Source organism: Bombina bombina, chromosome 2 (genome assembly GCF_027579735.1).
Source record: "Bombina bombina isolate aBomBom1 chromosome 2, aBomBom1.pri, whole genome shotgun sequence".
Classification (NCBI taxonomy): Eukaryota; Metazoa; Chordata; class Amphibia; order Anura; family Bombinatoridae; genus Bombina; species Bombina bombina.
In genome coordinates, this window is record NC_069500.1 from 966,977,874 (window position 1) to 966,999,604 (window position 21,731).

The following is a 21,731-nucleotide window of genomic DNA, read 5'->3' on the forward strand; positions in this document are numbered from 1 at the left end:
GACAACCACCAGAGAAGAGAATCTCTGGTCTCTTGATCCAGATTTAGCAGAGGGGACAAATCTGTGTAATCCCCATTCCACTGACTCAGCATGTATAAGTGCAGCGGTCTGAGATGTAGGCGCGCAAATGGCACTATGTCCATTGCCGCTACCATTAAGCCGATTACCTCCATACACTGAGCCACCGAAGGGCGCGGAATGGAGTGAAGAACACGGCAAGCATTTAGAAGTTTTGATAACCTGGACTCCGTCAGGTAAATTTTCATTTCTACAGAATCTATAAGAGTCCCTAAGAAGGAGACTCTTGTGAGTGGGGATAGAGAACTCTTTTCCTCGTTCACTTTCCACCCGTGCGACCTCAGAAATGCCAGAACTATCTCTGTATGAGACTTGGCAACTTGAAAGTTTGACGCCTGTATCAGGATGTCGTCTAGATACGGAGCTACCGAGCAATGAGACTAGCAAGCTTGGAAAACACTTTAAACAAGTTTACAAGCAATATAAAAAACGTTACTGCACCTTTAAGAAACACAAATTTTTGCCAAAATTTGAAATAACAGTGAAAAAAGGCAGTTACACTAACAAAATTTTTACAGTGTATGTAACAAGTTAGCAGAGCATTGCACCCACTTGCAAATGGATAATTAACCCCTTAATACCAAACACAGAATAATAACTGACAAAAACGTTTTTTTTTTTTTTTTTTTTTTTTTTAAAAAAAGTCACAACTGCCACAGCTCTACTGTGGCTTGTTACCTCCCTCAAAAACGACTTTGAAGCCTTTTGAGCCCTCCAGAGATATCCTGGATCATGCAGGAAGAAGCTGGATGTCTGTGTATGTAATTTTTGCTGCACAAAAAAACCCCTCCCACTCATATTACAACAGTGGAAAGTCAGGAAACTGTTACTAGGCAGAATTCAAGCCAGCCATGTGGAAAAAAACTAGGCCCCAATAAGTTTTATCACCAAATACATATAAACACGATTAAACATGCCAGCAAACGTTTTATATTACATTTTTATAAGAGTATGTATCTCTATTAATAAGCCTGATACCAGTAGCTCTCACTGCATTTAAGGCTTTACTTACATTAGTTCAGTATCAGCAGCATTTTCTAGCAAATTCCATCCCTAGAAATATATTAACTGCACATACCTTATTGCAGGATAACCTGCACGCCATTCCCTCTCTGAAGTTACCTCACTCCTCAGAATATGTGAGAACAGCCATGGATCTTAGTTACTTCTGCTAAGATCAAAGAAAACGCAGGCAGATTCTTCTTCTAAATACTGCATGAGATAAACAGTACACTCCGGTACCATTTAAAAATAACAAACTTTTGATTGAAGAATAAACTAAGTATAAAACACCACACTCCTCTTACGACCTCCATCTTGGTTGAGGCTTGCAAGAGAATGACTGGGTATGACAGTTAGGGGAGGAGCTATATAGCAGCTCTGCTGTGGGTGATCCTCTTGCAACTTCCTGTTGGGAAGGAGAATATCCCACAAGTAATGGATGATCTGTGGACTGGATACACTTAACAAGAGAAATAAAGAACATTTTCTCCTATGTGAAAAACATTGGAATGTAAAATATGCATAACTACCTTCTGGTTTAGCTCAGATGATCTAACACGTGTTGGGTTAGTGCATGAGCCATAAGTGTTTTTTTTTTTAACAGTGTCAAATCTATGAGGAGAAGAAGTTAATGCGCTCATAGAAGTTAGCGTGCATTGTGTTTCCCTTGCATGCTAACTTGTTATTTTCATCTTGTAATACGCGCTTCAACCCACCAGCGTTAAAAGTTTCCTTTGAGCGCAGTTAGTGCGTCAGCAAAAACATCTGATAGCGTGCCGCTTGTAAACTGGCCCTTTATGTTGTAATCGCTCATGCACATAAAGTACAGAATGAATTTTGTATTATGATTAAAAAAATTAGACTACACTGGAAGAAAAAGAAACAAACTACAAAAGAAAGTGATTATAAAAGTCCAAGTTTCAAGTCGATTATACAAAGACACAAAGTGAATGGATTATTTACCTTTGCAGTGTTAATGGCTGCACCGTATCCAGTGGAGAAACCACAGCCAATCAGACAGACTTTATCGAGAGGTGCTGCAGCATCAATCTTAGCAACTGAAGTTTCAGCACAGACAGTGTATTCAGAGAAGGTACTGGTTCCCATGAAGTGGTATATCTGCTTTCCCTTGCATGTGAACCTGCTTGTGTTATCAGCCATCAGGTCTTGATCAGAAATAGCAGTCCTAATTTTGCTGGGAATTAAAACCAGATAATTAGTGTTTTTTCTGTTTTTTTTTTTGAGCTTTCTGCTTTAATAGCTGTGAATTCTTGAAAACTCATGTGCCTGTTTTGAATGATTTGACATTGCTATACTCCACACAGTTATTGTTTGCACATTTATTGGTGTCTCTAATTGTCTCGATCAAAGAAGGAAACCTAGACTACAATTGGTTTATGAACACTAAAACATATAACACTTCTTTAATAAACAACAAATCTAAAATTAAAAATACATATCAATCAGACTAATCTTTGATTTGACTCTATAGTTCTATCTAGCATTCATATAGGGCCAGAATATGAGTGGAGCGCAAACTTTTGCGCACAAATGATAAGGGGTTTCTTGCAGGGAGGGCGCAATCACGATTTACACTAAAAGATTACTGCAACTTCAGAGCTCTGGTTAACTGTATTGCGAAACTAACAAAATATCTTCCTATGTTAAACAAAGATGTTCATGTGATATTTTCTTGTCAACTTTTTACAGCTATACTGCACTGCATCACTTTCAAGTGATTTAGCATATGAGTATTATGTCCTTTTAAACTGAGGAGAGAAATAACACGACTGCACAAGCCAGATGCACACTTTGTCGCAAGTCCTGGGAATAGCATCCTGATTGGCTGCTTAAAGGGATAGTAAAGTCCAAATTAAACTTTCATGATTCAGATAGGGCATGCTATTTTAAACAACTTTCTAATTTACTTTTATCACCAAATTTACTTTGTTCTCTTGTTATTCTTAGTTGAAAGCTAAACCTAGGTAGGCTCATATGCTAATTTCTAAGCCCTTGAAGGCCGCCTCTGCATTTGATAGTTTTTCACAGCTAGGGGGCATTAGTTCACGTGTTTCATATACAGCACTAATTGCCTGAAATGCAAGTCTGTCAAAAGATCTGAGATAAGGGGGCAGTCTTTAGAAGCCTAGATACAAGGTAATTACAGAGGTAAAAAGTATATTTCTATAAGAGTGTTGGTTATGCAAAACTCGGGAATGGTAAATAAAATGATTATCTATCTTTTTAAACAATAACATTTTTGGTGTTAAAAACACAGAGGTACCCAATGGTCTAATACCACAATAACAAGGTGAATACAATATAGATGGAATTGTACTCACAAACAAACAGCACCAGACTAAGAAAACAGCCCTATAGAAGCTGAGAAACGCGTTGCTTGTAATAAAGTATTACTTTTTTTTAATAATACACTTGCTGCTGTATTTTAACTGGGGATTACTTATCCCTGGTACTCGCTTTGGGAACCATATAGTTTGCGGAATTTCTGGAAACAGTCAGCTGGGCGACTGTGAAGTCCCAGCTTGTGGTTATTGCACCTGGAAGTGCTTCACCATATGTAAGTGTGCCTATTCCTTATATACACACACCTTGCACAAACTGTACTGGGCTATGTTGGCTCTGTATCCCTCCTTTAAGGAACTTGGTGTATCTCCCAGGCGAAGTATCTCCACTGGTCATCTGGTCATGTCTGTTCAGTTTGCTGGGCAACTGCGAGGTTCCAGTCTGACTTCTCGCACCTTTTGGTGCTGTTTGTTTGTGAGCAGGGATAGGCAAGGTGTCCGTACATGGACACTGGTGTCCGTGACTGGCCCTTGCAGTGTCCGCCACCCATTTTGTGGTGGGGGGGAAGGAGTACGACAAATGAATGCTGGTCCTGACTCCTCCTAGACACATGCAGCGCCATATTTTGCGGGGTTGGGGCCACGCCCGCGTGACACTGCTCAGTAGTGGGAAAGTGAGTGGGAAGTGCAGCCTGTGTCAACCAACTGTAAGTAGTGACCTGTCCAGATTCCTTGATCTTTGTTGGAGCATAGTGCTGGTGTCTGTGTGTAGAAGAACGCTGCCTACTCTGACAAACCTTACCTAGCCAAGTAAGTAATCAACCATGATGATCATGCGATTAACATCAAGGTGGGTGGTTTTGGTCAAGAGTTGAAGAGCCCTCCAGAAGCCTCTTTAAAATGGGTGCTCTGACTCCCATCATTTTCAGACAGTACCATGTTTCCCAGCAGCAGGAGCCTCCAGGATTTTATTTAAACAGGGTTACCAGACTCCCCCCAATCATAGGGGCCCTGTTTGTACTGGGACCCCCAGTGAAAGTGTTAGCCATGGGGTCTGCATGCTGAGACCACACAGTGGAGAGTGAAGGGTTAAAACAGACTCTTTGCAGGGAATAGAGCTGGTAAAAATGTATTTCTGCTTGTACTCAGGTGGAATTCAGTCCTGCTTCACCACAGATACAAACGTTATTTCTGCTTACTGATGGGCAGTACATGAAAAGTGCTGCCCATGCTGTAGGGAGCATTGCTATGCTGCAGGGGGTATCCAGTGAGGGAGGGATTATAAAGAAACTGCCCTAATTAGTTAACTAGTGTCTGTAATGAAGCATAGTACAGGACATCACTTTTCATGTACTGCTCTTCTCTACCACTTCTGTTTGAAGGCTATTCCACCATGCATCCATTACCCTCTTAGTAAAGAAAGTGTTTTTTGATATTTTTAATTTAAAATGTACCTTGGTGTCCTTCAGTTACGTCTGTACTTTGTAAAATGTCCGCCACAGCCTTGGTGCGTGCCTATCCCTGTTTGTGAGTACAATTCCCTCTATATTGTATTCACCTTGTTATTGTGGAATTAGGCCGTTGGGCGCCTCTGTGTTTTTCTTTTCAGACCAATTGCTATCATCAGGATACTGACCCTCCTACTACAGAGAGCTGACCACCGTATCATTGTTTTGGAGATTTATCACTAACTGGACTTTTTTGGTTGTATGGACATTTATTTTTTTGCCCACTTAAGGTTTTAATCTTTTTTCTTAGTCACGATATATATGTTTATTGATTTTTTTTTTTTGATTTGCCACATTACGAATAATTTTGACACCACTATTGAGAGCGCCCCCTAGAGGATTAGTGTGTTCTCACACACTATAGCTCTTATTTCTTACATTTTTGGAGTTTACTATAGCTTTAAACTCCCTTTTTAATGTGATGTGGCAACTGAGGAGATTTAGAGATAAAATATCTTGACTTTTTACATAGAGATGTGAAGGAGATATTTTTTAGTCAGCTCTTAGCTTAGCTTTTAAGTGCTTCAACATTTGGGTTTCATATCCCTTTAATAGTTACAAGCATCATGTCAGAATATTAAATATCTCATATAATTAAATGTCACCTTTTTCGGGAGTCTGAGTTTATTCTGACAAACATATACGCAGGCCGCTTTCCAGGAAGTTGGGTGGAGGACATCGGGTGAGTGATGGGGGGATAACAGGGACGTGGGCGGGCGGGGCGGATCGTGAGGGCTTTTTTTTTTTTTTCTTTTTTTTTGCCTGGTTTTGTTGTCGTCTGGTGTAGGTTTTTTTTTTTTTGTTTTGGTTTTTGTTTGTTTGTTTGTGTACGGGTTTTAGGCTCTTATTTGCTACAGAACGAAGAAAGTTTAAAATAAAAATGGGAAAGCAAAAAGTTACACTTATATGACACTGGAACGTATTTGGTTGATTTGCATGTATTAACGGAATTGTCGTAAAAATATTATTTTCTTGGAATTTGTCTTGGTAACCTGCTGTACCTATATATACTTTATATAATTATGTGCTGTATAAGATTTAACTGGTTCTTGTGATTTTCTGTAAAAAAAAAAAAAAAAAAAAATGTCACCTTTTTAGTTTTATTTGTTTGTTATTTTGTAGCTTAATACTGTACCTTATTTTCTGACAAAGGTTTGTCTTTGGATTCAAACAGAACTTGCATTCACCACATTGTGGAATATAGAGAGGGATAACTTTGTCACCTAAATGGTTTCAGACAAAACATAGACATTATTATTTTTTTCTCAAGAGATTGAAAGGTGCATTTTCACCTCATATTAACTCTTTTTTTAGAACAGTTTAGTAATGCCTATTTAACTTGAAACAGTTATATTTCATGAAAGCAATTAAAATATTTCAATGCTTTAAACAGCCATAATAGTTGAAAAATTACTAATTCATCAGAGCATGTAATTTTACAACTATCAACCCTGCATTACTGTGTGTTTAACCCCTGAAATGTGGTTAAACACACAGTAAAAGTGCTGCTTGGGTCCTGTAGGGCAGTGATTTTTAACCTTTTTTTTGCCTTGGCACACTTTTTTACATTAAAAAATCCTGTGGCACACCACCATCCCAAAATTTTAAAAAAATCACACATTGTAGCCTAATACAGCATATATATATACACATACACACACACACACACACACTGTATGTATTGTGCTGTTATGCCATGCCTCCTACAAACTACCCCTGCACTGGGAGTAAAAAACAAGCAAAGTTTAAAAAATATGTCACACTGTTGTCAGTCTGCCGTGGCACACCTGAGGATCTCTCACGGCACACTAGTGTGCCACGGCACACTGGTTGAAAAACACTGCTGTAGGGCACTGGTGGTTCCAAGAGAAACAACTCAGATGTTTAACTAGTGCTGCTGATTGCAATAGCAGTGGTTTTCGCTCAGGACCATAAAATAGTATGATGTTTTACCGGTTTCCTTTACAATCATCAATGATTATTTAGAGCAGTTATTTAAATTAGCCTCAAATAATACTTCTAATATTAAAAAAGGGGGCCAATCTGTCCTCGATTTGTTAAAGGGACACTGAACCCAAATGTTTTCTTTTTCATAGTTTAGATAGAGCATGACATTTTTAGCAATTTTCTAATTAAATTCCCTACATTAAATACAATTAAATAAATTAAATTAAATTAGCTAAATCACTGTGTTTTTTTGTTGTGATTTAGCTAATTTAATTTATTTAATTGTATTTAATTTAGGTAATTTATTTAATTGTAGTGTAGTGTTAGGTGTTATTGTAACTTAGGTTAGGTTTTATTTTACCGGTCAATTTGTATTTATTTTAGCTAGGTAGTTAGTAGATAGTTAATAACTATTTAATAACTATTCTACCTAGTTAAAATAAATACAAACTTGCCTGTAAAATAAAAATAAACCCTAAGCTAGCTACAATGTAACTATTAGTTATATTGTAGCTATCTTAGGGTTTATTTTACAGGTAAGTATTTAGTTTTAAATAGGAATAATTTAGTTAATGATAGGAATATTTATTTATATTTATTTAAATTATATTTAAGTTAGGGGGTGTTAGGGTTAGGGGTTAATATAGTGGTGGCGAATTTGGGGACGGCAGATTAGGGGTTAATAAGTCTAGGTAGGTTGCGGTGACATTGGGGGCGGCAGATTAGGGGTTAATAAAAGTAATGTAGGTGTTGGCGATGTTGGGGCAGCAGATTATGGGTTAATAAGTATAATGTAGGTGGCGGTGGTGTCTGGAGCGGCAGATTAGGGGTTAATAAGAATAATGTAGGTGTCGGCGATGTTGGGGGCAGCAGATTAGGGGTTAATAAGGGTAAGATTAGGGGTGTTTAGACTAGGGGGTTCATGTTAGGGTGTTAGGTGTAAACATAAAATGGGAATCAATGGGGCTGCATTAGTGAGTTTGAAGCTGCTTTTTTGCAGGTGTTAGACTTTTTCTCAACCGGCTCTCCCCATTGATGTCTATGGGGAAATCGTGCATGAGCACGTACGACCAGCTCACCGCTGACTTAAGCAGCGCTGGTATTGAAGTGAGATATGGAGCTAAATTTTGCTCTACGCTCACTTCTTGCTTTTTAACGCCGGGTTTCTGAAAACCCAATAATACCAGCGCTGCATGTAAGTGAGCGCTGAGAAAAAATTAGAAAGTAAATTAGAAAGTTGCTTAAAATTGCATGCTCTATCTGAATCACGAAAGAAAAAAAATTGGTTCAGTGTCCCTTTAAATATATACTTCTGATTGTATTTGAGGATGTAATTCATAATATACTATTTCTCTTTAAAGTTTAATACCTGGTTTAACTCTGGTAACTCCTGGTCCAACACTTTCCACAATACCGGCACCTTCATGACCAAGGATTACAGGAAAAAGGCCTTCTGTAAAATGAATACTTACAGCATGGGCATCAGTACGACAGACCCCTGTGGCAACAATCTGCAAATAAGTATATTTAAATAGTAAAAAAGTTGGAATTTATGTGCATATATGTAATGCAATTCAGCAGCTCAAGCAGCCAATACTGAACTGTAGCTATTATTATTATTATTATTATTATTATTATTATTATTATCATCAGGTATTTGTAGAGCGCCAACAGATGCCGCAGCTCTATAAACATAGGCGGTATGGAAGATAACATTATATGGATCAAATCAGTAGAGGGTCTTGCAGAGAGTTGCACTGTTGTAGTTGGCTCTTATGAATGTGATCTACAAACAGCTTGGCTCATAGGCTTACATGTTAAGGGGATAGCAATGAAGTTATTAAGGTTATTGTAGGTTGTACACATCCCTGAATAGTAGAGTCTTTAGGGAGCGCTTGAAGCTTTCAAAACTAGGGGAGAGTCTTGTGGAGCGAGGAAGAGAGTTCCATAAGATTGGAGCCTGTCTGGAGAAGTCTTGTAAATGGGAATGTGAGGAGGTAACAAAAGTGGAGGAGAGAAGCAGATTGTGAGCAGAGTGAAGGGGATGGTAGGGACAGTATCTGGAGGCAAGGTCTGAGATATAGGGGGGAGCAGTGCAGTTGAGGGCTTTGTATGTCAGAGTGAGAATTTTGTGTTTAATCCTGGAGGCAAGAGGAAGCCAAGGAAGGGATTGGCAGAGAGGTGCAGCAGATGAAGATCAATGTGTAAGGAAGATAAGCCTGGAAGAGGCATTCATTATGGATTGTAAAGGAGCTAGGCGGCAGCTAGGGAGACCAGAGAGGATGGAGTTGCAGTAGTCGAGGCGGGAAAGGATGAGAGTGGATTAAAATCTTAGTTGTGTGTTGTGTAAGGAAATGTGGCAGGCTTTAGCCAAGGACTAAATGTGAGGAGTGAAAGAAAGATCTGAGTCGTGTGACCCCAAGACATCGGGTATGTGGGGTAGGGGTAATGATGGAGTTATCAACAGTTATAAAGAAATGGGGGGGTGAAGATTTTGGAAGAAGAGGGGGAAATAAGGAGTTCAGTTTTGGAGAGATTTAGCTTGAGATAGTGAGAGGACATCCAAGATGAGATATGAGAGAGACAGTTAATGACACGGGTAAGAGATAGGTCTGTGGCAGAGAGATAGATTTGGGTGTCATCAGCATACAAATGATATGGAAACCCGTGGGACTTTATTAAGGAACCTAATGATGATGTGTAGATTGAGAAAAGAAGGGGACGAGGACAGAGCCTTGCTGCTATAGTCTAAATGCTCATGATCCAACAAATTTAATTTAAATTTGACAGCTAAGCTTAGACTGGCTATCACTACATACACCATTTGTTTAATATGAAAATATTTCTATAAAAGTGGCATTTCTTAACAGTTTATGTTAGAAAACTACTAAATAGGAATGGGTGCTGGGAAGCATAGAAACCACAATCTATCGAAAATATAATAAAATTATTAGATCCCGCACACCACACAAACTTTTTTAAGTATGAATAGAAAAAAAATTCAAACAGCTTTATTTAAACTTCTCAAAGAAGCACCTTACAAAATATCTCTATAAAAACGACATATATAACACAACCAGGCGTCCCTGGTTGCGATGTTAAAGGAGGCAAAAGTAATGTACCCGTAAATCATCAAATATTGGCATGTACAAGATCAATGCAATCGATCTAATAATAAAGTGAAAAGTCCTCAAGGGTTAAATTGACAGTGTAAATGTATATACTAGAAATGTGCAATTGAAGGAATTGTTAACATTCAAAAAGTTCAGCTCCCTTTTAACCACCATATGTGTGATATACCTTTAAATTTGCACATCACAAGTACTTCCTTCCTATTTAAGGAAACACTCTAGCCTCATTCTGGGCCTGAAAATTGAAGTTGTTTCTTCACAGTTCACTTTGTCTCCTGTGAAATAACTTTGCTCTTAGACTTTACTAAGTCTTTCAGGTCCTTAAGCTCATTTCTTACTATATGCGCTGCATATTCTGTTGCTGCCTTTACTCTCTACCGGAACCAGCCTCCCTGATTACTATGCTTACCGGAACTTCTTACTAAAGACGCAGAAGTCGCGCTCACACTGAGCGGTCACCGGAGCTCAATCTGCCTGTCTGTCAGCTCCTCTTAGCTCTCTCATACCCACGCTGCCTCAACCTCCCTGGTTACAAGCTCATAGTTGCCAACATTTGAAAAAAATTTCCAGGGACACTTTGCAGCTATCAATTACCTGCAGGAAACATTTTACCACACCCCCTGCCCTAAAGTTCCGCCCACTTTGCCAAACCCACATAATTAGCATAATTTAGCTCCGCCTATTTATTATGGTGCAGATGATTTTATATATATATATATATATATATATATATATATATATATATATATATATACGTACAGAATGGAATTAATGAAAGAAATGGGAGCAAAAAGGAAGATGCCTCACACACCAATCCCCTCCCATTACCATATATACAAAAATGTAATATTATAGAGAGGATCCCTCTGCATCACTTACATAGTCCCTCCCCAGTAACTTATAAATCAATACATATTTAATATTATAGAGAGGTTCCCTCTGCCTTCATCAGATAGCCCCTCACCTGTACCTTATATACAGATATATAAAATATTATAGAGAGGTGCCCTCTGCCTCACTCACAGAGCCCCTCCCCAGTAACTTATTAATCAGTATATATTTAATATTATAGAGAGGTCCCCTCTGCCTTACACACAAAGCCCTCTCACCACAAAACACAGTAACACACAATGACACACGCACACACACAATAACACTTTGTGTTAAGACTTATTGGCACAAAAAGTAACACACACACAATGACACACACAGTAACACTTGGTGCAACATACAGTGAAATGCACAATAACACTTGGTACAACACACTGTTACACACAGTGACATACACAATAACACAATAACACACAGTGACACACACAATAACACTTGTACAACACACAGTAACACAAAGTGACATAAACAATAATACTTGGTGCAACACACAGTGACATACACACACAAAACACTCAGTGCAACACACATTAAGACTTATGGGCACACAAAGTAACACAAACACACAGTGACATACACACACAGTGACATACACACACAAAACACATACACTCAGTGCAACACCCAGTGACATACACTCAGTGCAACACCCAGTGACATACACTCAGTGCAACACACAATGACATACACACACAATAACACTCAGTGCAACACACAGTAAGACTTATAGACACACAAAGTAACACAAACACAATGACACACACAAAGTAAAAATTACATAGAGTACTATGATGTTTGACAGTCACCACACACAATAACAAACAGTGGCACATGCACAAAATAACACAAACACTCAGTAACTCACAATGTAAACACACTAAGTGTGACACACACACTTTTTGGCACACAAAGTTACACAATGAGACAACAACAACAACACAGGTCTATATACAGCTGTACAAACCTTAAGTCATGTGTTCTTGCTGCTCGGCCATGTTTCTTATGGGCTACACTCACTGATTCATATAGAAAACAAAGCACTGAGCAGACACACTTCCTGTTACTAATAAAACATCCCTTCAGTAGCATGATGGGAACTGTATTCATTTGAGGAAACACTGTCACACATCAAATGCTTTAAAAACTACAAATCTCATAATGCACTGGAAAGTAGAGTTTTTTGCTAGAAAATAATAGTTCCTATTTACGGAGTTGTCTGAAGGTGTTGTGGTGACAGTTTGCTGCAGTGCAAATTTCTTTATCTTATATTCAGGCATATCAAGTCTATAAAGAACCAACATGCACTATATGTATCACTGATGGCAACAAGCTAATGGGGTAATCATGCAATCCACCTTTAACGACTAATATTTGTATGATTTCACTTCACTGAGGGACAAGTCAGAGTCACAGCTAGCTGCATTTTTTTTTTTTAAGAACCAACATGCACTATATGTATCACTGATGGCAACAAGCTAATGGGGTAATCATGCAATCCACCTTTAACGACTAATATTTGTATGATTTCACTTCACTGAGTGACAAGTCAGAGTCACAGCTAGCTGCATTTTTTTTTTTAAATAATCATTGGTGATTCACGGTCACCTCTTCAAAACATAGTGAGCAGAGCAGCACATATTTTATTGAAGGACTCCGGAGCCTGCCAGTTTAGTTAGGGCTGAGTGACTCACCTCTGCCTGCTGGTCCACACATCTGATGTGACTGATGAGATCGGCTCTTAAGTTCTGAGAAACTTTAACTCCTGCTGCCACGTGTCTGTGAGAAAAGCTGGTGCACTGCAGTGGTGAGCGGCAAAGCAGGGTGGTCACGTGATGGTGACGTCGAGGAGGTGCTGACTTCGCTGCCTGACACGCAATAGTCGAGATAGATGATAAATTTAAGGAGGAGGAGACTCAGGAGTGGCACACATGATCGCGCTAGCTAGTAAAGCTGCAGCCTGCTACTAACTTGCCGGGACAGTCCGGGACATTTAAATGGCCGTGACAGGGTCCCAAATTCCGTGACTGTCCCGGCAAAAACGGGACAGTTGGCAAGTATGCAAGCTAAGTACCGCTCTCCACGCACAAATACTTACCTTGTTATTTTTGCATCAATCCTATATACGATTGCCTTTTTGTATATTAACCTGTCATCTGGAAAAGTACTTTTGATACGTATTTGGGATATATGAGAGTGTGTTTGGACTGTATATATTTTATTGATTGCTTGTGTGAGTGCGTGAAAACCTTGCTTATACATAAAAGCAACAACTTTACCCTGGATATTATTGAACTGCCATTTGAGTGATTTAACCCATTTATTACTCTCATTTTCTCTGTGGTTCTCCTTGTTATATCATTCTTATATCAGTGCCTATCCACATTTTCTTACGTGTTATTGCAAGATATAATTTCATGTATATTAAATCAATTACTAAACTAATGCCTCACCTTATATAACAAGTTGAACAAGTGATTTCTTCTTGCTTATTATAAGAAAAGAGCAACAAAACCTTTATTTTTGTCATAGATTTGTATTCACCATTTAAAGTGATTGTGAATATCACAGAATTTTCAGGCCTATAAAATATAGGACATAACCACTAATAATAAATATGGATCCTAGTGAAATAAAGAATGAAATCACTAATATCAATCAAAAATTGGAATACTTAGCAAGGGCTTTAACTGAATTACAAACAGAAAACAAGGCACTTAAAACACTAGTAAAAGAATGTTTACCTGTGAAAAGTTTAGAAACACCTGAACCACATATTAATTACCCTCAAACCTTCACTGGTAAACGAAGTGAATATAGAGATTTTAAAAATGCTTGTAATTTACTTTTCTCACTTAGGCCTAAGACTTATCATTCTGAAAGAATCAAAGTGTGCACCACTATCTCTTTCCTCCAGGGGGAGCCCCGCTCATGGGCTAATAGATTTTTTGAGAATAACCATCCAATACTTGATTCTTTGGAAGAATTTTTTCTAGCAATGACATCCTTATATGAGGACTCTCACACTCAGATCACCGCAGAAACAAAACTAAGATCTTTGAAACAAGGAAAAAGGAACGTAGAAGAATACATCACTGAGTTCCAAATGTGGATTGATGATTCTAAGTGGAATGAAATAAGCTTAAAGAACCAATTCAGATTGGGACTTTCTGAAGCGTTAAAAGATGAGTTGTCCCGCTTGGAGATGCCTGAATCTTTAAACGTTCTCATAAAATTGAGCACAACTCTGGATCGTAGACTACGCGAAAGGAAGGCTGAAAGGGCTTCTTTTGATGGAACACCGCGACGTTCATATCATTACACTCCAACCCAGGAAAAGGGTACATCAAATCAAACTCCAATGGAAATTGGAGCTATAAGGGGACCCCTTACACCCGAAGAAAAGGCCAGACGTAAATCTGAAAACCTTTGTTTATATTGTGGGCAAAAGGAACATTCCGTCTCAAACTGCCCAAATCTTCTAAGACAAAAAAAGGGTAAGATGCATATAAAACATATTATTTTACTCCTTGCTCAAAACCCTCAACTGACTGTTGATCTTTCTTTACAGTGGGATCAGAAAAACATACGATCTAAAGCGTTGATCGATTCTGGGGCAGCCGGAAATTATATTGATATTTCTTTTGTTAAATTAAAGGGACAGTCTACACCAGAATTTTTATTGTTTTAAAAGATAGATAATCCCTTTATTACCCATTTTCCAGTTTTGCATAACCAACACAGTTATAATAATATACTTTTAACCTCTGTGATTATCTTGTATCTAAGCCTCTGCAAACTGCCCCTTTTTCAGTTCTTTTGACAGACTTGCAGTCTAGCCAATCAGTGCCTGCTTCCAGATTACTTCACGTGCACGAGCACAGTGTTATCTATATGAAATATGTGAACTAACACCCTCTAGTGGTGAAAAACTGTTAAAATGCAATCTGAAAGAGGTGGGCTTCAAGGTCTAAGAAATTAGCATATGAACCTCCTAGGTTAAGCTTTCAACTAAGAATACCAAGAGAACAAAGCAAATTTGGTGATAAAAGTAAATTGGAAAATTGTTTAAAATTACATGCTCTATCTGAATCATGAAAGTTTATTTTGGCCTAGACTGTCCCTTTAAATAAAATCCCTATTGTTTGCAAGGCACAACCAGTATCTGTTAAACTCATTGACGGCACACACATACAAAATGGTCCCATTACACATCAAACTATACCACTTTTAGTGACTACTGATAAAGGCCATACTGAATATCTGTCTTTTGATTTAATCACTATCCATATGCATACTCTTATTCTAGGATTTTCTTGGCTAAACAAACATAATCCCAGCATTGACTGGTCAAGCACACAGGTAACTTTAGAATCACCATTCTGTTTAAATACCTGTTATCCTTTTCAGCTAATCTCTACCATAGAAAAAGAACTACCAGAAATTTATCAGGATCTGGCAGAGGTGTTTGACTTAAAAGAAGCAGAAAATCTCCCTCCTCATAGGGAGTTTGACTGCCCTATTGATATAATACCAGGGTCTCAAATACCTCACGGTAAAATATACCCATTATCACAAGAAGAGTTAACTTATTTACGCTCTTATCTCGACGACAACCTCCGAAAGGGTTTTATATCACATTCAACATCACCAGCATCAGCTGGAATGTTTCTAGTACGTAATAAAGACGGTACTATAAGACCTATCATTGATTATAGAGCTTTAAATGAAATAACAATTAAAAACAGATACCCTCTACCACTTATACCTGAATTACTAGAACAATTGAATGAAGCAACTATCTATTCCAAACTTGACCTTAAGGGGGCTTATAACCTCATACGTATGAAAGAAGGTCACGAATGGAAAACCGCCTTTAGAACCCGCTACGGGCTTTTCCAATATAATGTGATGCTGTTTGGTCTGAGCAATGCTCCCGCAACCTTTCAGCATTTTATTAATGAAATATTCCATGATCTCATGGACATTTGTGTTATCATATACTTAGATGACATCTTGATATATTCCAAAACTCCCTCTGAACACGAAAAGCACGTAAGATGGGTACTCGTCTTAAGGAACACAAATTATACGCAAAGTTAGAAAAATGCGTGTTCCATGTTTCTAAGATAAAATTCTTAGGTTATATACTCACTCCTAATAAAATACAAATGGATCCTGAAAAGATTTCTGCTATTATTGATTGGCCTATTCCCACCACTGTAAAATCACTGCAACACTTCATTGGTTTCGCCAATTTTTACCGAAAGTTTATTAAAAAATTTTCTTCAATAGTCAGACCACTAACCCAATTAACCAGTGTTAATCAAAAATTCAAGTGGTCTGACAAAGCACAAGAAACCTTTGATACTCTTAAAGAACTTTTCACTACTGCTCCAATACTTTTGCTCCCTAATTTTGAAGCTCAATTCCAACTCGAAGTGGATGCCTCAAACACTGGCATAGGAGCAGTACTTTCTCAAAAGCAAGGTGATGATGGTGAAATTCACCCAATCGCTTTTTTCTCCAGAACATTAACTAGTGCTGAAGTTAACTATAGTGTGGGTGATAAGGAACTTCTGGCTATAAAGAGTGCTCTAGAACAATGGAGACACCTCTTAGAAGGATCAAAACTTTCCTTCATAATATTTACTCACCATAAGAACCTTGAATACTTGAAGAAGAACAAAACTTTGACAGCCAGACAAGCAAGATGGTCTTTATTCTTAGACCGCTTTAACTTCATCATCACCTACAAACCAGGAACTCAAAATACGAAAGCTGATGCTTTATCTAGAATATCCGAAACTTCACCCCATGATCCACCTAATTATACTATCTCACCTGAAAAGTTCATTGGTGTCCTCACACCTATAGAACAAGAAGTACATAATGCCTTAAAAGAAGATACAATACCTCACCAGTATTGTTCCAAAGACCCTCAAACCGACCTATACTATCATAACAATCAATTATATGTACCCGAGAGTATCAGATCATCAGTCCTCTCACATACCCATGATGATATCATTTCTGGACATCCGGGAATCCAAAAAACCATTGACCTCACCAGACGTAATTTCTGGTGGCCAGGCATGAATAAATACATCTATGAATATGTATCCGGGTGTGAGAATTGTGCTCGAAACAAATTAGTTCACAAAAGACCAATTGGTTTACTCACACCTCTGCCTATTCCGGATAAACCATGGAGTACCATAGCAATGGATTTCATTGTTGAATTACCTTTTTCACAACAAAATAACACGATCATGGTAATAGTGGATCATTTAACCAGACTAGCACATTTCATCCCTCTCAAGGGAAAACCCACAGCTATAACAACTGCTAGAGTTTTTCTTGACCAAGTAGTTAGATTACATGGACTACCGACCAACATAGTTACAGACAGGGGAACCCAGTTTACATCCACTTTCTGGAGATCTCTATGTAAACTGTTAAAGATTGACCATCATTATACGACTGCTTTCCATCCCCAGACAAATGGACTAACAGAGAGACTGAATCAGACCATAGAGCAATTCTTACGTTGTTATATATCACATCTTCAAGATGACTGGTCAGTTTATCTCCCCATGGCTGAATTCACATATAACAATTCATTAAGCGCCTCTATCAAAACCTCCCCCTTTCATGCGACATATGGTTTTCACCCTAATACTATATCTCTTTCTAGTAAAGCAGTAAATTCCCCTGTAGCTACAGAATTTACATCCAATCCCCAAGAAAGACTAAATGTCCTGAAGTTACATCTGAAGGAAGCAAAAAACTATCAAAAAAGATATTATGATCTAACTCATAGACAAGGCCCTGATTACAAGATTGGGGACTTAGTACTCCTTTCAACTAGGAATCTCAAACTTCATGTTCCAAGCAAAAAACTTGCTAATCAGTTTTTGGGTCCTTTCCCAATCGAACAAGTGATCAATTCCAATGTGGTAAAACTTAAATTGCCTACAGATTATAAAATTCATCCATCTTTTCATATCTCTTTGTTGAAACCATATCCTGTCAAAGTTCGCACTTCTGACTCACCTCCACCTCCTGTTATGGTGGATAACCAGGAGGAATTTAAGGTAGAATCCATACTTGACTCTAGGATAGACATAAATTGGAATATCTCATTAAATGGAAAGGTTACGGCCCAGAAGATAACTCCTGGCTCATTCATTCAGCTGTTCATTCACCCCAATTGGTCAGGGCTTTCCATAGGAAATACCCCCTCAAACCGCATCTGGAATCCCCAGGGTTGATTCCCTGAGGGGGGGAACATGTGATATACCTTTAAATTTGCACATCACAAGTACTTCCTTCCTATTTAAGGAAACACTCTAGCCTCATTCTGGGCCTGAAAATTGAAGTTGTTTCTTCACAGTTCACTTTGTCTCCTGTGAAATAACTTTGCTCTTAGACTTTACTAAGTCTTTCAGGTCCTTAAGCTCATTTCTTACTATATGCGCTGCATATTCTGTTGCTGCCTTTACTCTCTACCGGAACCAGCCTCCCAGATTACTACGCTTACCGGAACTTCTTACTACAGACGCCGAAGTCGCGCTCACACTGAGCGGTCACCGGAGCTCAATCTGCCTGCCTGTCAGCTCCTCTTAGCTCTCTCATACCCACGCTGCCTCAACCTCCCTGGTTACAAGCTAAGTACCGCTCTCCACGCACAAATACTTACCTTGTTATTTTTGCATCAATCCTATATACGATTGCCTTTTTGTATATTAACCTGTCATCTGGAAAAGTACTTTTGATACGTATTTGGGATATATGAGAGTGTGTTTGGACTGTATATATTTTATTGATTGCTTGTGTGAGTGCGTGAAAACCTTGCCTATACATAAAAGCAACAACTTTACCCTGGATATTATTGAACTGCCATTTGAGTGATTTAACCCATTTATTACTCTCATTTTCTCTGTGGTTCTCCTTGTTATATCATTCTTATATCAGTGCCTATCCACATTTTCTTACGTGTTATTGCAAGATATAATTTCATGTATATTAAATCAATTACTAAACTAATGCCTCACCTTATATAACAAGTTGAACAAGTGATTTCTTCTTGCTTATTATAAGAAAAGAGCAACAAAACCTTTATTTTTGTCATAGATTTGTATTCACCATTTAAAGTGATTGTGAATATCACAATATGTGAGTTCCGGCTCTTAAGGGTTAAAACCTGCCGGTGTTGGGAATAGCAAGTTTAATGCATAGTCCCACTTTATGCACGTTTGCATTTAGGCTTAGAATCGTATGATCTTCCTTTAATGAAGCAGTAGTGGCTCTTAAGGATACAAATCTGTAACAAGTATGTAACAATATTTCCACAGATGTATCTATGTACAGTTCATTGTAATTGTAACACCTCTTGCAGATCATTGTAATTGTAACACCTCTTGTACCGGTGAGACACCGGAGGTGGTAGTGATTGTGTCGATAGTGTGGAAAGGCTTGACGGCATATCTTTATAACAGCAGGTTCCGTGAATGAACTCTGAGGGACTTTATGCTTCTAAGGTGTACTGTGAGTATATCACTCATCCAGTCCGAAAGGGCTGAAGGGAAAAGGACTTAATCAGCAGTGAAAAAGGAAAGGTAATATAAGCGGTGTCTAATATACATTGATGTGGCAGCCACTTACCTAATATAATCCTGCTACTTGATAAAAAGAACTTTACCTATCACACTTCATACCACCTCTGTTAGAGGCGTTACAATTACAATGAACGGTGCATTTTTTTGTAATAAACAGGGTCTAACTCTTATCATGAATCAGAATCATCCTCTTTTATTTTAAGTTGAACATATTCATTCTTTTTTATAGGAGGATTTGCATACTTTAGGTGTTAAAGATCCTAAAGAAGACACTGGATTTATATTTTAATAATTTAGATACTACTTTTAATCCTACGGTTAAATCTCATAAGGTGTTTCTTATCCCTGATAAGACCTTTGAGATAGTCTCTAGGGAATGGGCTAAGCCAGGAATATTTTAATCATTCAGTAAGGTTTAAGGAATTGTATCATTTTCTCACTTCTAACATTGAGCGTTGGTAAACAGTTTTCAAAGAGGACCATTTCTACTTTGGCTAAACATAATACTATGCCTTTGGAAGATAGCTATTCCTTTAAAAGGCCATTTAGATAGGATGTGAGATTCCTTCCATAGGAGGGTTTTTCAGCAAGCAGGATATTTTTATTAGACCAGCAGTTTTCTAATGCCAATGTAGCTGCTGTTTTTTGGTTAAAAAATCTTTTGGAGGAATCTGCTAGTGAAGATTTTGTAAACCCTTTGGAGTTGCTTAAATGGGCTAACAGTTTAATTTGTGATGCTGTTTTTTACATCATTAAGATTAAAGCTAAAATTATGTTATTGGCAGTGCTTTCTAGAAGGGGTTGATGGTTAAAGGCTGATATGGTTTCTAAATCCAGGCTTTTATCTCTCTCTTTTCAAGGAAAGATGAAGTTTGTTTCTGGCTTGGATTATATTATTTCTACTCCCACTGGATTTGAAGGAGCCTTTCTTCCTCAGGACTAGAAGTCCAAAAGTAAATATAAAGCTCATAATCGTTTTTGTCCCTTATGTCAGAACAGGGCACAAAAATTTGGTTTGTCCACACAGATACAAGTTGCCTCTGGTTTTGTCTTGAGGCTAAGTTCGAACTGGAATAAGTCTAAGCAGTTCATGACATCTATTTCATAATCCAAGTCTGAATGAAGGTATGGCCCCCGATCCAGAGGCTCTGGTAGGGTGCAGGTTTCACCTTTTTCAAAAAGCTTGGTTTCAGTTTGTTCAGGATCCCAGGGTTATCAAATAGGTTTAAGAACAAGGCCTCCCAGGGGAAGGATTTTTTCTGTTGATTGTTCCAAGAAATCCTGTGAAGGCTTGCACCTTTTTTCAGTTAGTTTTGGATCTAGTATCTATGAGAGTGATTGTTTCTGTTCTGTTGTTGGACAGGGAATGGGGATTTACTGCAACCTCTTCATTGTTCCAAAATGGAGTCTATTCAGACTATTCTACCTTTTGTTCTGCAGTCAGTTTATGATTTTAAGGCTGCTTACATTTACGTTCCTATTCTCAGGGAACATTATCAGTTTCTAAGGTTTGCCTTTTTGAACAAACATTTTCTGTTTATTGCTCTACTATTTGGTTTGGCTACAGCTCCCAGAATATTTTCTAAGGTTCTAGGTTCCCTTTTTTCTGTGATCAGAACTCAGGGTATTGCAGTGTTTTCTGTTCCTGGATGATATCTTTGTTCAAGCTCCCAATTTTGATTTAGCAAAATTTCACATCAGCAGACTGTTGTTCCTTCAACAATATAGTTGGAAAGTCAATTTTCCTCAGACAATGTTGTTTTTTTCTAGGTGTTTGGATAGATTTAGTTTCCATTAGACAAATCAAAGAAGGCTGAAGCTAGTGTCCACTTAGTCTCTTTCTTTTCCATCTGTGTTTTTTTGTATGATTGCTATCTAAAGGATTCATCTAGATTTCAGAACGCGTCATTCTCTGTCTTGGTGTCTGAATCATCAGCTTATTATGTTCATCATATTTGGTTTGTGATCTATACAGATGCAAGTCTCTGAGAGTACAAGGGGTTTGAGCTCCTCAGGAAGCGAGGTTACCAATAAATGTTGTAGAACTCCATGCATTTTTCAGAGCCCTTCAGAGTTGGTCTCTGTGGAAAAAAAGAGTCTTTTTCTCTTTTTTTTCAGACAGACAATGTTACTACAGTGGCCTATGTCAATCATCAGGGGGGAACTCACAGTTCCCTAGTCATGAAGGAAGTATCCGAAATTCTTTTCAGGGCAGAAGTCAATTGTCTAATTTCTGCTTTTCAAATTCCAAGA

General features: G+C 38.1%; 1 protein-coding gene across 1 annotated transcript in view; it reads right to left on the reverse strand.

Moving 5' to 3' along the window:
• Window positions 1–21,731, reverse strand: part of LOC128647390 (all-trans-retinol dehydrogenase [NAD(+)] ADH4) — a 119,189-nt gene that overhangs the window by 63,566 nt on the left and 33,892 nt on the right. The window contains exons 3-7 of the mRNA XM_053700177.1: window positions 16,702–16,728; window positions 12,069–12,144; window positions 8,208–8,349; window positions 6,027–6,114; window positions 2,044–2,266 (exon numbers count right to left, since the gene is read on the reverse strand). Coding sequence (XP_053556152.1) covers window positions 2,044–2,266; window positions 6,027–6,114; window positions 8,208–8,349; window positions 12,069–12,144; window positions 16,702–16,728 — 556 coding nt within the window. The remainder of the gene's footprint in view (window positions 1–2,043; window positions 2,267–6,026; window positions 6,115–8,207; window positions 8,350–12,068; window positions 12,145–16,701; window positions 16,729–21,731) is intronic.